The following is an 18,514-nucleotide window of genomic DNA, read 5'->3' as shown; positions in this document are numbered from 1 at the left end:
GACACACTGATTCATCTGTGCTCCGATGCTTCCTGAAGCAGTGTTTTGAAATCGGCCATCACTAAATAAGTCGTTATTTCGTTTTTTTTTGGCGCTCCAAAAATATTCTTGTCACTTTATAATATTAAAATTGAACCACTGTACTCACATGAACTGATTTAAATATATTTTTAGTACCTTTATGGATCTTGAGAGAGGAAGTGTCCATTGCTCCCTATGGATGCCTCACTGAGCCATCGGATTTCAACTAAAATATCTTAATTTGTGTTCCGAAGATTAACGAAGGTCTTACGGGTGTGGAACGGCATGAGGGTAAGTAATAAATGACAGAATTTTCATTTTTGGGTGAACTAACTCTTTAAAATATGTCACTGCCATTGTTTTGTCACAAGATGTACACCAGTAATGTTTTTTTCTAGGGTATGTTTATAAAAGCTACTTAAATACCCTAATTGAAATAAGGCTTAATCTTGGCTTAGCCTAAAGCCGCGCACACACTTAACGATTGTAAGGCCGATTATGAATGTAAATTGATACTTATGACTGATCGCGCTCAAACGCGTCCAGTCAGAGCCAGTTGCGTTCAGTCTGCGATTACAGTCGGTGTTCAAATTCCATGTGTAAGTATATAAATCTGCTTCAGTCGCATGAAACAATCGCTGTATGTTGAGCACAGTCTTAGAATGTTTTAGCTAGTCGTTAAATGTGTGCCCGGCTTAAGCTGTCTGTGAAACTCGCCCATTGACTTTTAAAAATATCTAATTTAGAAGATATAACCATCCTACAGTAAGACATCTATGCTGAAGTGTCATCTTTGGACAGATGAATTGTGGGTTATGGTCCTGTCCAGGTTGCCTTTATATCCCCACAATAAATCATTTAGCACACTCTCTCTCCATCCCTCCCTCTTTCTCTCTTTAAATCTGCACCAGATGGTAGTTCTACCTTTCGCTGGCCGTAACATTCCATCTTTTTGCTCTCCCCCAAGACTTCAGACTGCTGGCATTCTGCCACTTTTGTCCAAAACCACATGTTGGTCAAAAATTTGCTATTCTTTGGTTTGTGGCTCTATTCTCTGCCAGCCATGGTTGACCTTTACACCTCCACAGACACGCATTGGAGCTCAGTCTTTAAAGTGAGCTATATCTGCTCATGTTGAGTTGAGCTTTAGGTATTGACTGCTTTATTGGATGCCAGTGCAGGAAACTGAACATCTGGAGGAGGATAACACACACTAGTTCAGCTCTCATTGTAACTATGTAGTCTAATAAAGCAGGAAGTTATTGGGTAGGTCTGAAGTGCAGTGTGTGGCTGACAACTAGTGTTGAGTGGATTCGTAAACACCTCTGATTGGCCATTGTGTTCACGCACTCATCAGATATGTCTGTGATTGGCTACAATGATCAACGCTTCAAAAACTTTGTAAATAGACATCAATGATGCTCTTCACTGAGTGCTTACACAGATACACGCTGGAGCGTTTGAAAGCTTTCAAACCTCCCACTTTCAAAATGCTTTCAAACACTTCTGTGTGCTTTCAGATGCTTCTGTGCATTGATCACTGTAGCCAATCACAGACATATATGTTGCGTGCGTGAACACAATGGCCAATCAGAGGTACTTTTGACAACACTACTTACAGCTGATCTACATCATGAAATGTGTCAGAAACAAAAATAGTATAACTCTTATGGAAGTACTATAATTTTATTTAAAGTATTCTGTAAATAGCATCATATATGAATGTACAGTAATAAACATTCAGTATTATAGTATATAAGGGCAATTACCCTCGCAACACCCCATCAACCATCCACAGTATCATAGCAACATGATAAGCACACTCAGAGCACCTGGAGGACATTGTTTGGTGCAGGAATGTCCTACTTCTACTCTTTCCACACAGTTCTTCAGCCTCTTGAGTGTTTCTTAATGTCTGTTTTTCCCACATTGTCTGGAGTTTTGTTTAGTGGCTTGTGTGTGTGTTCAGGAAGTGTGCAGTGAGCTTTGGTGCATGAGTAAAGGGAATCGCTGCATCACCAGTAGTATCCCAGCAGCCGAGGGCACCATCTGTCAGACCAGCACCATCGAAAAAGGGGTAAGCACAGGAAATTCTGGGAGGAAAATCAGAACACAGATATAGGCTCAGGAAACAGAGCCTTTTTTGGCTTGATAGGTAGAAAATGTTTAAAAATGCAATGGTTTTATATAATATAATATAAATGTTCACCATACAGTATATTGGCTTTTTTGTTGCCACATATTACATATTTAATGTTGATTAATGATATTTTCTCATTAGTGGTGCTACAAAAGAGTGTGTGTGCCGTATGGAACGCGTCCAGAGGGTGTAGATGGTGGGTGGGGCCACTGGTCACCATGGGAAGAGTGTAGTCGCACCTGTGGGGGTGGAGTCTCATCCTCTATTCGCCATTGTGACAGCCCCAGGTGAGTACTAAAACTTTTATTCAGCAAGGATGCAATAAATTTATCTAAAGTGACAGTAAAGGCATTTATAACGTTACAAAAGATTTCGATTTCAAATAAATGCTGTTTTGTAACTTTGTTTTTAAAAAAATGTAAGCGAGAAATGTTTTTTGAGCACCAAATTAGGATATTAGAATGCTTTCTGAAGGATCATGTGACACTGAAGACTGAAATAATGATGCTGAAAATTCAGCATTGCCATCACAAAAATAAAGTGCATTTTAAAACATACTAAAGCAGATATTTTGAATTATAATATTTCAAAGTGCTATTTTATATTGTATTATTTCATAATATCACTGTTTTTACTGTATATTTAATCAAATAAATGCAGCTTTGATGAGCATAAGAGACTTCTTCCAAAAACATTAAGAAATCTTACCACCCCAAACTTTGGAACGGTAGTGTATACGAGTGATTTGATGATTCATAATGTTCTTACTCTCAGCCCGTTGTACTCAATGAACCTAGTCTGACGACATGCCAGGAAAAATCGGAAAAACTAACAGATCGACAGAAAGACAGAAGATGTCTGGCTGAAATGAACTTGAGCAGAATATATTGTGTAATTGGGAGTTACATTGAAATTGTACTCAGATGTGTCTGATGCTTGTCCTTGTTTGGATGCAGGCCAACGGTTGGAGGGAAATATTGTCTGGGAGAGAGGAAGCGCTTTAGATCTTGCAACATTGATGTGAGTTTGAAAGCTACAAGTCACTTACTAACTCCATTTTTGTGTGTCTGTTAGAAAAGGACATTTGTTCAAATTCTTACAAATTAACTCATATTACACTTGTAAAGACTTTTGGCTTGTTTGTGTATAGATTCTGCTCCTGTATCATCTAAATTAGCTGAAGCTCTGACGAAATTGCTCAAACCTGCTCCTGGAAGGCCACTGTCCTGCAGAGTTTAGCTCCAACCCCCTATTAAACACACCTGAAACCAGCTAATCAAGGGCCGTGTCCGAAATCGCCCCCTATACCGTTAAATAGGGCACTATTTGAGGGGACAGCCATTTGTAGTGGTGTCCAAAACCATAGTGGACATTATTGAGTGCACTCATTCAGTCCCACAATGCACCGCAATAACGAGTGTACAACCAATGTACGCTCAACGGCTAGAGAACACCCATAATGCACTTTGAGAGTCGTGTGCTGAATGAATTTCCGCGTCAGACCAGAAGATGGCACCCACAGCTGAATCATCCATCCATCTATTTTCTAAACCGCTGGTCCAATGTGGGTACAGCGTAATATCATACCGGTAGAAATTCCTTTTTAATTGATTATTAAATTGTTTAATTAAGGTTTATATACAGTTTCCATTACAGAGTTCAAGATAAATCTTTTCATCTTACTACTGGAGCTAGAGGTCTGCGCGGGACTGTTTTTTTTTTTGTCCCGCTCCCGCAATGGTTCTATTCCGCACGAACCCGCTCCCACCTAAAATTCAGTCTGTGTGCACCTGCTATCCGCATATAGTGATTTTCTTCCCGACCTGACGGGTCCCGCTAAAGATCGTTTCCAGAATCTCGCGTTTAAACTTCCCCTAAAGAAAGAGAGTGATTGGGGATAACAAATATAAAATGTTGCATATTCCCACGGGACAGCCGCAGGAATGCAGACCTCTAACTGCAGCTGCCAGTTTCAAATGATTTTTAAACAGCTAGCACAAACTATGTAAATGCGGCAGCCCTTCATAGTGAATGTGAATAGGGGGCAATTTCAGACTCAGCCAAAGCCTTTAGACTCACTAGAAACTTCCAGGTAAGTGTGTTGGAGCAGGTTGGAGCTAATATCTGCAGAACGTTGACCCTCCAGGAGCAGGATTGGACACCTCTGATCGAAAAAGACGTATTCCAATAGAAGAAAATGGTTCACAGTTTCCATGCTAAATAAGATCCCCAGACTGACTGATTTTTGTGTGGGTTAGGAATGCCCAGCCGGATCTCAGGATTTTCGGGAGATTCAGTGTTCAGACTTTGACAGTGTTCCTTTCCGGGGGAAATTCTACACCTGGAAGCCATACAGGGGTGGTAAGTATACAACCCTTAAAGCACCTGTTCTGATACATACTGGTCATGTCACTTTGATTTATGTCATTTCCATTGGCCTGTTTTTACTTAAATGCCCTTTAAGTTGCTTTGGATAAAAGCGCCTGCCAAATGATGCAAAATATATTGATAGCCATATTGATATAGGCCAATAAATGTCACTTTTTAATGTTATTACATCGGTCCAATAAGTAAAATAGGCCAAATTATAGTAAAATGACTGCATCAATTCTAGATGGCATAAACATACAAAAAAAAAAAAAAAAAGTGTTTACACAGAGCCTTTAAGATTTTAAATATTTTTTAAAAGATATGCACACATGCATTTTGTTTCTTTATTCTTCCTTATATTTGTAAAATTAGACATGCATATATATATATTTTTTTATTCCAGTGGTTCCTTGTAGGCCTAAATGTTTTTTCCTAATGATTGTGGGGTAGGAAATATTTTCTGCAGTTGTGTTGGTTTTAAAATTAAAAGCAATTTTGTACTGTACATGATTTTTGGTGTCATTTAAAGCACGCAGAGATCTGCACTATAAAAGGTAGGGTAGGCAATTTTTTTTGTTGCTAAAACTTTTTGTTATACTGGTTGAAATTCTCTTCACATCCTGGTAGCAATCAATAATACTGTAATGAAGGGTCAGTGAAAAGTGGATCCATTTGCAGCTTTATTAAAACACAGCAGTATACAGGCAAGGGCAAGGCAGTACCGTAATCAAAGACAGGCAAAGGTCGAGGCTGGCAGCAGAGGATCTGAATCGGGTCACAGGCAAGGGTCGAGACAGGCGGCGAACAAACACAGATCAGGATACAGGCAAGGATCGAGGTAGGCGGCAAAGGTTCAGCAGGGATAAACAGTCCAGGTAATAACGAGAAGGCGGTCCACAATAAACGCTCAGAAATTATCACCATAGCAAATCAAGACTTCGCAATGAGCATGTGCATGTGTGTGTCTTAAATAGTGTGTGTGATGCAGTGCAGGTGTAAGCGCAATCAGTCCCAGGAATGAGGGCCTATGGGAAATGGAGTCCGAATCATGTCGAATCAGTATTCCGGTGATGGCTCCCTCCGGTGGTCCGGAGGATGAACCGTGGGAGCCACATTCATGACAGAGCCCCCACCCTGCGAGCGGCTCCTGACGCGAGGAGGCGGACGCCAGGGTCTACCACGAGGTCGAGGGGCCGGTCTCTCTGGATGCGTCCGATGGAATTCCTCCATGAGAGTGGGGTCCAGGATATCATCCGCATCGACCGAAGATCGCTCCTCCGGTCCGTACCCCTCCCAGTCGACCAAGTATTGTAGCTTCCGACCCCGGCGCCTGGAATCGAGTAGCTCTCGAACTTGATAAGCCTCCTCACCCTCGAACATTAGTGGTGGGGGATGACGGTCCTCGACTCCCTCCGGTCCCCCTCCCTCCTTCGCATCCAATCGTTGACGGCAGGTAATTCCGAGGGTTCGCCCGACCATGGGAACATAGGAGGTTGATAACCCAGCACACACTGAAATGGGGTGATACCAGTGGAAGGTTTCTGCAGAGAATTCTGGGCATACTCGGCCCACATCAGATATCGGCTCCACTCGGACTGTTTGTGTTGGCAATAGGGGGGTGGTATGAGGCGACACGCTTTGGAAAAGCGATCAACGACTGTGAGAATGGTGGTATTGCCTTGTGATGCAGGAAGGTCGGTGATAAAGTCAATTGCTATGTGTGACCAGGGGCGTTGCGGGATGGGTAGCGGCTGAAGCAGACCAGCAGGTGATTGATGTGAGGGTTTGGATGTTTGGCAAGCTGTGCAGTTGTGGATGAACTGAGTCACATCATGAAGCATGGATACCAGGATGACCAGAGCTGGGGAGATCGTGGACATGATGTAGGACTTTGTCTCTTAGATGGGCTGGTACGAAGGTGCGATTGGGTGGACATGCGGTCTGAGGAGCGGACTGTTCATTGGCCTGAGTTATTTCAGTCATGATGTCCCACTGAACTGGTGCGAGAAGAATGGAATTGGGAATTATATGCTCCTCAGCCTCTTGTTGTTCGATTCGTTCTGTTTGCCAGGACAATGCATTGGCCTTAACGTTCTTAGAGCCCGGTCTGTAGGTGAATTTAAAGTTGAACCGAGTGAAGAACATGGCCCACCTGGCCTGACGGGGATTCAGCCGCTTGGCTGAACGGAAGTACTCTAAGTTCTTGTGGTCGGTAAGCACTGTGAACGGATGTTGAGCTCCCTCCAACCAATGGCGCTACTCCTCTAACGCCGTTTTCATGGCTAGCAGTTCGCAGTCACCCACATCATAATTTTGTTCCGCTGCTGTCAATTTATGGGAGTAGAAAGCGCAAGGATACATTTTTTCTGGATTACCTTGTCGTTGAGACAGAATAGCTCCAATGCCTGTGTTGGACGCGTCCACCTCCACAATGAAGGGACGTTCTGGATCTGGGTGACGAAGAATGGGTGCGGTCATGAATCGTTCTTTGAGTTCATTGAATGCTTGATCAGCTTCTGAGGACCACAGGATACGGGAGGAGGAGCGCTTGGTCAAGGAAGTCAGAGGCGCTGCTACGCTGCTAAAGTTTCTTATGAATCGCCTGTAAAAGTTGGCAAAGCCCAAGAATCGCTGTAGTTCTTTTAAAGTGCGTGGCTTGGGCCATTCAAGCACGGCTTTCACTTTGTTGTCATCCATAGCTACACCTTCCCGGCTAATAACATACCCCAAGAAAGAGGTAGAAGTCTGGTGGAATTCACACTTTTCAGCTTTTGCGTACAGTTGATGTTGGATAAGCCTTTGAAAGATGGCTCGGACGTGCTGGATGTGTTCATCAATTGAATTGGAGTAAATGAGGATGTCATCAATATACACTATGACCCAGCGATTCAACATGTCTCTGAATACATCGTTAATGTTGGACTGGAACACGGCGGGACTGTTGGAAAGTCCGAACGGCATAACAAGGGTCTCATAGTGACCGGTGGTTGTGGAGAAAGCGGTCTTTCACTCATCCCCTTCTCGTATGCGAATTAGATTGTAGGCACAGCGTAGATCGAGTTTAGTGAAGTACTCAGCCTGACGTAACTGTTCAAGTGCTGCAGGTACCAGTGGCAGGGGATAGCGAAACTTGACAGTAATGTCATTCAAACCTCGATAGTCAATACAGGGTCTCAGTCCTCCATCCTTCTTTACGAAGAAAAAGCCTGCTGAAGCTGGTGATGTAGATGGTCGAATGAACCCCTTGGCTAGTTCCTCCTCGATGTATGCTTTCATGGAAGCCGTTTCAGGGTGTGAGAGGGAAGATTCTGCCCTTAGGAGGTGTGGTACCTGGTAATAGAACGATAGCGCAGTCTCCGGGTCTGTGGGGAGGTAATTCAGTAGACTTTTGCTTGTTAAACGCCACAGCTAGGTCATCATACTCGGCAGGAATGTTGAGTTTTCCTTCTTGAACCTCGACAGCTTGCAATGGTAAAGGGATTACAGACCGTAGACAGTGTTTGTGGCAGTGGTTGTCCCATTGAAGTATTTGCCCCTCCTTCCAAGACACATGTGGGTTATGGGTGCGCAGCCATGGCAATCCAAGAATGATAGGGTTGTTGGGTGAATGAATGACGTAAAAGCGAATGATCTCATGATGAAGGACTCCGACCTGAAGTTTGAACTCATCAGTGATGTGTGCTATCCTTCCTCCTCCGATGGGTTGTCCGTCTAGCGCCTCCACTGTTAACAGAGAACGACAATCTGTTAGGGTGATGTTGTGCTCTTTAACGAAAGTGTCAGACATGAAGTTTCCAGCCGCTCCAGAATCCAAAAGAGCATGTGTGGTAATATCCTGACCATTAATACTGAGTCGGACGGGGATTTTGAGGCAGTTGGATGAATAGCTATGTTGAGGAAGGGAACTCACCGCTTCGGCTTTGGTTGAAGGAGGACGAACTGGGCAGTTCACCTTGAAATGGCCAGCCTGGCCGCAGGATAAGCAGAGCTGCATTTGTCTCCTCCTCTCTCTTCAGGTTGGAGTGTTGTTGTTTCACATACAGGGAGCATTGAAGAAGGAAACCCTTACACTTCGCTGGTGTGCCATCAAATTTCTCAGGAAGGGCTAGACGGGGGTTCACGGCTGGAGGACCAGGAAATGCTGGCGTGGCAGGTGCAGCGGGAGGCGGCGTGGCGGCCTCGGCGGGGTTGAGGCGTAGGCCCTGAAGCGTTTTGACCAGCTCCTCAGTTAGCGAAGTTAAGCGAGTCAGTTGATGGTGATGCATGGCTAGTTGACTGGCTTGAGCTGACAATTCAGTGGAGATGTGCACCAGAGCTGCTGGATCGCTGTGTGGCGAAGTCTTCTGTAATGAAGGGTCAGTGGAAAGTGGATCCATTTGCAGCTTTATTAAAACACATTAGTATACAGGCAAGGGCAAGGCAGTACCGTAATCAAAGACAGGCAAGGGTCGAAACAGGCGGTGAACAAACACAGATCAGGATACAGGCAAGGATCGAGGTAGGCGGCAAACGTTCAGCAGGGATAAATAGTCCAGGTAATAACGAGAAGGCGGTCCACAATAAATGCTCAGAAATTATCACCATAGCAAATCAAGACTTCACGATGAGCATGTGCATGTGTGTGTCTTAAATAGTCCCTGCGTTCCATTCGGAAGGGCTCATCCCTATGCCCTAATCCCTTCAGAGGGTTTACCCTCCGGAGTGAGAGCTTCGAAGGGATGAAGGGTGTAGGGGTAAAAAAACCTGTTCTTTTGGAACGCACTTCAGCGTCATCTTAACGAGACAATCAAGGAGGATAAATTGTGCAAGCTGCGCCTTTTGTTTAACGTTATTATTTATTTATTTATTTATTTATTTTAGGTTTACCGCATGTAGGCTATATTGTATCTATGTATTTGAAACATTTGAATGGACTGATAAATGAGCTGTAAAGTATTTTTTTTTTGTAAGTACAATGTCATTTTGACCATAATAATGTACCAAATCTAACTCGTTTAAATATTACAGTAGTACAGAAAAATATTATACATACCTTTATAGTTAAAATCGAACTCCTAACCTCCTGTACCCATTCTGTGACGTCAAACAACTTCCCTGTGCAAAGGATCATGGGGGCCCGAAGTGTCCATCAGTTGTTCCCTTCGAAATCCTTCATTCCGAAGGGCCCTTTGAAGTGGCCAGTTTTGAGCACTTTGGTTTGGAACGACCCTTCAATATGGCGGCCATGATTATTTTCACTCCGAAGTGCCCTTCGGAGGGCGATATATCCCGTTTGGAACGCACCGAGTGTGTGTGTGATGCAGTGCAGGTGTAAGGGCAATCAGTCCCAGGAATGAGGGCCTATGGGAAATGGAGTCAGAATCATGTCGAATCAGTATTCCGGTGATGGCTCCCTCCGGTGGTCCGGAGGATGAACCGTGGGAGCCACATTCATGACAAATACAAGTCGTCTAAATATTTAAAAAAATGTACATATATCTTCTATCTATCTTTCATGATTATGGGAATGTTAAAGTGCTCGATTGTTGTTGTTTAAGACTGTTTAGGGCTTTTGAAGGTGGTTTAGATATTAGGACTGGACCACCATGCTCCAAAGTACCAATCTCTGCACTGGATCAGGTCCAGGACAGATGTGAGAGAGAGATAATGAGAGAGAGAGAGAGGGTGCAGATAAGAGTCTGGCATCCATATGCTGGGCTGTGGACTGCCAACTCCCAGAATCTCCAGTTTAAGTTCCTGCTTTTGATGAGTGTGAAGCTGACTGTCAAGGACATAACTGCCTTTAATCTGCCCCTCCAATAACATAATGGCTTACAGAGAGAAGCCCACTGCAGGCTACAAGCGCTGCTTTCATCAAGTCAGCTGATTTTACAATGGAAATCCCTTGCAGCTGTTAAAATAAGTGCCAGACTGCTGTTTTACCCTGCTTTAGGGTCAGGTGGCATATAGACCTTAGACCTGCACTCTCTCTGTTTGAAACTTTCTTTCTTTCTTTCTTTCTTTCTTTCTTTCTTTCTTTCTTTCTTGTCATCTCAGACAAAAATATGGTTATTTGTGTAAAAACATAGCTACATTTACATTATCGTTCAAAAGTTTGGGGTTGGTAAGATTTCGTAATTTTTGAAAGAAGTCTCTTATGTTCACCAAGGCTGACATTATTTAATCAGTAATATTTTAATAGTATAACAATTTAAAATAAAACTTTTCTGTTGTATTATATTTTAAATTGTAATTTATTCCTGTCATGGCAATGCTTAATTTTCAGCAGCCATTACTCCTGTCTTAAGTGTCACATGATCCTTCAGAAATCATTATATGTTCTCCATTCATATTCAATCATTCTGACCCTCCATTGACAGCAAAGAGATTGTAAAACTAATCCATATGAATTGAGTGGTTTAGTCCAAATTTTCTTAAAGGTGCCATGGAATTGAAAATTGAATTTACCTCGGCATAGTTGAATAACAAGAGTTCAGTACATGGAAATAACATACAGTGAGTCTCAAACTCAATTGTTTCCTCCTTCTTATATAAATCTCATTTGTTTAAAAGACCTCCGAAGAACAGGCGAATCTCAACATAACACCGTCTGGTACGTAACATTCGGGGTGTACGCCCCCAATATTTGCATATGCCAGCCCATGATCGAGGCATTACACAAGGGCAGCCAGTATTAACGTCTGGATGTGCACAGCTGAATTATCAGACTAGGTAAGCAAGCAAGGACAACAGCGAAAAATGGCAGATGGAGCGATAATAACTGACATGATCCATGATAACATGATATTTTTAGTGATATTTGTAAATTGTCTTTCTAAATGTTTCGTTAGCATGTTGCGAATGTACTGTTAAATGTGGTTAAAGTTACCATTGTTTATTACTGTATTCACGGAGACAAGAGCCATCGCTATTTTCATTATTAAACACTTGCAGTCTGTATAATGCATAAACACAACTTCATTCTTTATAAATCTCTCCAACAGTGTAGCATTAGCCGTTAGATATGGAGCACTATCAAACTCATTCAGGATCAATGTAAACATCAAAATAAACACTGTACTTACACGATTAGACATGCTGCATGACGAACACTTTGTAAAGATCCATTTTGAAGGTTATATTAGCTGTGTGAACTTTGTTTATGCAATGATAGAGTCGAGAGCTCGGGAGAGGGCGGAGAGCGCAAGCAATTAAAGGGGCCGCAGCCTGAATCGGCGCATTTCTAATTGCCTCAAAATAGACAGTTTAAAAAATTTATTTAAAAAAATCTATTGTGTATTTTGAGCTGCAACTTCACAGATACATTCAGGGGACACCTTAGACTTATATTACATCTTGTAAAAAAGCGTTTAAGAGACACTTTTTAAGATTTAATTTAGGCTTTTATCTTTTTCTCGCACACATCAAGCAATCAAGCTAGAGCTTCTGTTTACCACAACTAATGTGTGAGTTGATGAATGTTTACATGTGAATAAAAGCCTAAATTCAGTCTGTTCATCATATACAGAGATCATGTCTGTTTTAGAAAATTTGGACTAAATAGCTCAATTCATTTGGATTTGTTTTAAGATGTCTTTTTGAACTTTTTGAAGCTTCAAAGTGGTAGTTATGTAGCTGTCTATGGAGGGACAGAAATTTATCAGATTTCATCAAAAAGATCTGAATTTGTGTTCCAAAGATGAATGTAAGTCTTACAGGTTTGGAACGGCATTCGGGTGAGTAAAGTATGACAGAATTTTCAATTTTGGGTAAACTATCCCTGTAAATTTTGGTAGTGTACACGGTAATAATGAGAGTAAGAAATTTTACTGTGATTTATAGCTACTCTAATTATAATCAGAATCACATTATCATAATAACAGCATTCTGTTTGCATGAGCTCCAACTTCATTGCAGTATTGCCTTAATCACATTATAAGGGTGCTTGTAAATGTAGCTGATGTCTTAACTTTTGGCAGTCTGTTGAAGTAATGAGTCCAGAAATAGATTAAAATCACGCTTTATCACTTTTGCCGAAGTTCAGGTTGAGCGCATTGCATTGTGAGATACACTATTCAACGCATTGTGCTCTGGCTGTATACACTCTTACCAAAACCTCCTGAAATCTATACACTCCAGTGAAGCCCTCTGCTAGCCACCTCAAAATACACCTATGGCCTGCCAGAGCAAAGCCTCATGGGATGCGCAGTTTCCATCGTAAGCCTGCTTCAGTATATGTTTTCACAGGCACCCAGGACCTTATCAAATTAGTCCAACACTAACAGAACATTGGCCAGCAGCTCAAAAACTGCCCTCTTTAGGTTTATAAAACAGAGGAAGAGTTATTATTTAACATGAAGACTGTGGTAGATGTGATTCAACTGATAAGGCAAGCAGGTCTTAGGCAGCCAAAGAAAGATTACACAGAGTTTTAGCACCACCACTGCCAGGTACAGGCAAGGGGAATGAGTTCAGACCCACCAGCCTTTCAAGAGTAAAATAAAGGAGGCCCAGAGCAGGGACAAAATCACACACTGGTACCAGTATGAGTGAGATTATGAGTCAATTAACTCCTTGTTCCTTGTTACATAATTTGTACAGTGTGTTTTGTGGGTAGTATGTTTTCCGCTATTAAACAATACATCAAAGTACAGTATGTTCCTTCTCTCTCTTTAACACCTTTCATGTTTTTTTTCCTCTCTTAATTTTTAGATACCTGTTGAGAGGTGTATAAAACTACATACAGATTTTTTTTTTTTTTTTTTAAATGGACTAGTCCCTGGATTGCCTTAATGACTAATTAATCAAACAATAGAATGTCTGTATAATTAGGCTGATTCAGGTTCACCTTTCACCATTTCTTTGGGGGATTTTATATAAGATGCGTCCTTGTTTCCAAAAACACCTGAATGGAGCACAACATAGTGGAAGAGAATCCAGCATACAAATAATTAACAAAATTATTTTTGACTGAATACAGCATCCTAAAAATCCAGCTAAGATTCCTTATTCTATTGTGTATATTTACTTTCCTGCCTGACACAGTTGTATTTTTTAATGTGTTTCTTCCTTCAATTTTTTTCTTTCTCCCAATGTGGGTTTAAGGCTGTATTTGTATGTTTCTGGGAGTAACCAACGAATAAAAAAATAAAAAATAAAATATACATATTTCTGTAAGAAAAATCTAATAGATAAACAAAATAAATCTGACTTAAGAAATAGACTAGCTTTAGATGAGTAGTGTACTAGTGAAGATACCGTTTTTTTTTGTTATTATTTAAAAAAAAAAAGCGTTTCTTGAGCATCAAATCAGCGTATTCAAATTATTTCTGAAGGATCGTGTGACTGAAAACTAGAGTTACGGTTGCTGAAAATTCAGTTTTACCATCACAGAAATAAATTACATTTGTTAAACTGGAGAACAGTTATTTTAAATTGTAATAATATTTCATAATATTATTGTTTTTACTGTATTTTTAATCAAATAAATGCAGCCTTGGAGAGCATAAAAGACTTCTTATGAGAAGACCCCAAACTTTTGAATGATGTACCTCCCAAGGAAACAGGCTTCCACGGCACCATAACATCAACTTTAAGACATAGCCTCCGTCTCCTCTCTTTTTCTTCCTTGTCCGTCATATGAGTTGTGTGATTTCTTCTTTGTCTCTCAGGGAATGTGCTGAGAGAGGCTGTTTTTCCCTCCGACGTGCTTTATTTACTGTTTCTCAAATTTGTAGGGCCATTACAGAGGAGACAGGGGAATAAAGCAAGTGTGTTGTATGTGTGTTTCAGCTGCTTTATCTTAAGCAAATCATCTAAAATGTGCCTCGGACCCCCCTTTCTGCTACTCAAGGATGTGACAGCAGTGGAAGAATAAACTAACTTACATAAACCCCACAAGCTCATTAAAATACCACATGCAGCCATGGAACTCTACGGAGTGCTGGCGGCCGTCCCGCAGAGTTAGTATAGTTATAAAGCTCAGTTTGGCTGCATGAAATACGCAGTTCATGTGTCCCCATTGTTAGAGGCACATTAAACTGAGGAGCGAATTTGCCAGAAGTTTGTATTTAGGTTTGATTTTCCTTTGTGCAATGTTGTAAAGTTAACAATGCATAACACATGAGGAGTCCATTCTATACAAGCAACAAGAGCGTAATGGTGGGAGCATTAGTCACATTAACATTGTGTACCACATGTAACAATGTTTCAACGTCTTGCATAAGAGCTTTGCAGATTTTATGACGTCCTGTGATGCTCATGAGGACACATCAGTCAGTTTAAGATGATATTTCTGCACCACTAGCTTAGCTAGTCTCCTTTATCTTTCCTATGGGATCTAGTTTAGGAACAACTTGTGGCACTATTACTTCAAGACTTTCAACTCTGTATATCTCCAGCTCTTTTTGTAAGTATGTAACATGTTAAATTGCTGACTAAATGGCTCATGATCATTGAGGTGTGATGTTTTGCACGTTTTGGCTGCAGGTGGGGTGAAGTCATGCTCACTGAACTGCCTGGCAGAGGGCTATAACTTCTACACTGAGCGCGCTCCAGCTGTGGTGGACGGCACACCCTGCAGGGACGACTCTCTGGACGTTTGTGTTAATGGCGAGTGTAAGGTGAGACAGTAACACATACTTTGCTTCAAGTATACATATCTCAGAGTTTTCAGATAGCAGTGTTTGTTTGATATGCTTTTCCAATTGTTGTTTTTGGATAGCTTTGAACTTCTTGACAGAATTTTCCGGCTTTACGTGATTTCACTGTTATATGGTAGCGGCCGCTATTATGCATCTTCTGAAAGAGTACTGAATCTCCTGATCAAAACACAGACGAAGAAGCAGAAACAAGCAATAGCATATGTAAGCAGATAGGTCATTCCGTGTCAACTCAACCAGAGGTCCCTGGCTCAAATTTTTGATTTTGTATATATTTTTTCTTTAGAAAGACAAACATAAATAGTGATGAAAGACAAATTTTTAAATGTCACAGATGTATATTTACTGAGTAATTCACTATTTTGTAAAATGACAAATTTCACCTGAGATTTGGAGCAGGGGTGTAAAAATGACTTTATGAAGATGGCAGCATCATTATTTTATTTTTACATAGAGATAGGTCTATTAGTAAAAATCTGTTGACTTTAGGAGTCTTTTTTGCATTATATGCCAACGGTGACCATTCAAAAATGGCAAAAAGCACTTCTTGTGTTTTTTGCCTCAAGTTTGTATGCCTCTAACTCAAGAAGTATTAAAGATATCTTAATATCCTTTTAGATTTTTCATTTTGCTATCTTCTTTTTAAAGGCCCTCTATGGTTTAACCTCAGAGATATGGACTCCATGAGTAAATTGTACACATTTTCAGTGGTCAAAAACCAAATGTGGGTAACTTTGCATATAGATGATACTTTTTTTCTTTTAAAGAGGAATATCTGAAGAACAAATAATGTTGAAACTAGAAATGTATCTCGTGTTTTTCTATCAACTTAATTGCTTATAACATACCTGTCTGAGTGCCATAAATGTTCCTTTTCCAAAGTTTGAATGCCTATAACTCTAAACGTATTTAAGATATCTTAATATCCTTCTAGATTCTCATTTTTAATAAACTTTCCTTTTGAAATCTTAATTTTCATGGCCCTATATAGTTCAGCCTCATAGATATGGGGATCTCAAAGGAGCTCCATGTTCAAATTGTTGAATTTTACCCATTTTCAGTGATCGAAAACCAAACGTGGTTCACTTTGCACGCAGCTGATACTTATTGCATTTAAAGAGGAACGTCTGAAGAATAAATAATGTTTAAACTAGAAATTTATCGTTTCCCTCTATCAAATGAATTTTGCATAAAACCGGTATAAAAAATGGTCCTGAGGCTGATGTGAGAGAATTTTGGCCAGTTAGTTGACTAACATTAATAAGATTTTGTCAAATTTGCAAAAGTGACTTAGAAAAATGAACGTCTTAAAAGCATCATGTGTGGAAAAAAAATAATCAGTATTTTTTGCATCATATGCCATTGTTTCCCAGTCACATTATATCAATCAAACAAAGTGTGAAAACAGCCTGAAATATTTTGTTTATTAGCGTGTTTCATAATGCAAACTGTATACTAGTATTTTATTTAGTGTTTCATTTTGTTGTATAGTGCACAGGACAGGCTGAGTGTGCTCCTTTGGAGTGAGTTGGTCTGGTTTATCTTTGCACTGTTGTCCAGACCAGTGGTTGTTTTTATCAACAGTTCAGTTCAGTCCAGCCCTGTTCTGCTCTGCTCTGAATGCTGCAAGAACTCAGTGACCCCCCCCCCCCCCCCCCCCCGGATCCATCTGTCCTCAGTGCACGCAGCTGAACATGATCACAGCGACTTCTCCCACCCTCCCCACTGACAACTCTCACCCATTCTCCATTTCTTTCCTTCCCTCCTCTCTTTCCTCTATTCGTCCATCTCCTTTCCTCACTCATTCTCTTTGCTTTCTTATTTATGGTGCATATAAAAACCGGAGAACAGCAGGGGGAGAAATCAAAGTAGTGTTTGCAGCCTCATAGTGGCTTAGCTTCCAAACAATAAGGGTTTGATTATGAAAGCAAGAGCTTTGAAGCACAAGGCATTAAAAACAGCCCGTGGAACCATGTGTCCCAAAGCTCGGCTCTGTTCGGTCCAGCACAGGACATGCCCTGCCTTCTCCGAGCGGCCACTGACTTACCATTGTTGTTGTGAGAAAATAGGTCACGCATTTGCAGGTTATGGAATCTAGGCCAGGTCAACAAAAGTCTTTGGAGCTTTAGTGGGATTTTTGTGAAGTTGCACAGGCCTGGATTTGGAAAGTCTCAAGCAGTTTCAGGTCTGCTGGTTTCTGAGTTCATTTTGTGTTACCTTTTAGATCCTGACAGCAGAGACTCTTCGGTTTCTTCATTAATGGCCTGTTTTTGTACAGATTTAGCCCCTCTGGGGAAACCTGCTTTGCTTTGCACAGTGTCAATTTAAATGGATTGTGATCTCTCAAGTTCTGGGATTGCTCTCAAGATTACACATCAAACCTTTATATTTGTATTATGGCTGTCAAAAGTAACGTGTTAACACATGTGATTAGTTAACACCATCTGAGCTCAAGACTTTCTTCTGTGGAATAGAAAAGATTGCAGTATAGATGCTATTACAGTACATGGAAACTGAAGCTTTCAAGCTTCAAAAATAATGCAGAAGCACTAAAATCATAAGGAAAGTAGGAAAAGACTAAAATTGTTTTTCAGTGAAAAGCTGAATATTTCTACTTATCCTTGGCATGCTCATGAGGTCTGGAGTCATAGTGCTGAATACTGTACTAAAATATGAGGGAAAACAATGAAAAAAATACTTTTATTTTGAAATTTTAACTCTGGATCAGTTACATAGCTGTCTGGATCATGGTCTGGATGTTCTGCCATTTTCAGTTCGAGCAAGAATTTTTGCAGAGCACATGGCTTCGTCTATGCTATCCCTAATGTTTTACACTTTTCTTGATACATGGTTTGCCTGTAAGTGATGTAAAGCTGATCATTTTCATATGAAGCATAATTTATTAAATAGAGCATGGAAAATAGTTTTACGAATGTGTTAATATGTATAGAGATATGCCTAATTACTCTGATTACAAAGAATGATTTTTTCTTATTTGAATGTTTTATACTGTGTATGTTTTGTTCTGTATTTGCAGTTTTGCAAATAAGATATGACTGATAACTTGCAGTAAATTGAAGTTGAGACTGAAAATATTAATGCACTAACAGTGTTTTTAGAAGACTAAAAATTTTCAAAGTATCCATGAAAATAGTACAATCACAGTATATTGGGATTGAAAATCAGCAAACTGAACTACTTGATCAGCTTAATACACAGCATGCATTTTAATATTACTTATTTTAACTTTGCACAGACAATGATTTAAATGCAAAGGTGTACATTATGTAGTGTAATATATGCTAATTTTATGTAATATATGCTAAAAAAGCTTTGTGACTTT

General features: G+C 40.5%; 1 protein-coding gene across 1 annotated transcript in view; it reads left to right on the top strand.

Moving 5' to 3' along the window:
- adamts10 (ADAM metallopeptidase with thrombospondin type 1 motif, 10) overlaps nucleotides 1-18,514 on the top strand; it is a 65,592-nt gene that overhangs the window by 28,704 nt on the left and 18,374 nt on the right. The window contains exons 12-16 of the mRNA XM_048209575.1: nucleotides 1,991-2,098; nucleotides 2,303-2,448; nucleotides 3,118-3,181; nucleotides 4,420-4,522; nucleotides 14,999-15,132. Of these exons, the coding sequence (XP_048065532.1) occupies nucleotides 1,991-2,098; nucleotides 2,303-2,448; nucleotides 3,118-3,181; nucleotides 4,420-4,522; nucleotides 14,999-15,132 (555 nt within the window). The remainder of the gene's footprint in view (nucleotides 1-1,990; nucleotides 2,099-2,302; nucleotides 2,449-3,117; nucleotides 3,182-4,419; nucleotides 4,523-14,998; nucleotides 15,133-18,514) is intronic.

This window comes from Megalobrama amblycephala, linkage group LG12 (assembly GCF_018812025.1).
Source record: "Megalobrama amblycephala isolate DHTTF-2021 linkage group LG12, ASM1881202v1, whole genome shotgun sequence".
Taxonomy (NCBI): domain Eukaryota; kingdom Metazoa; phylum Chordata; class Actinopteri; order Cypriniformes; family Xenocyprididae; genus Megalobrama; species Megalobrama amblycephala.
The sequence above is the reverse complement of the archived record's forward strand: the minus strand, read 5'-3'. Positions and strand labels throughout refer to the sequence as shown.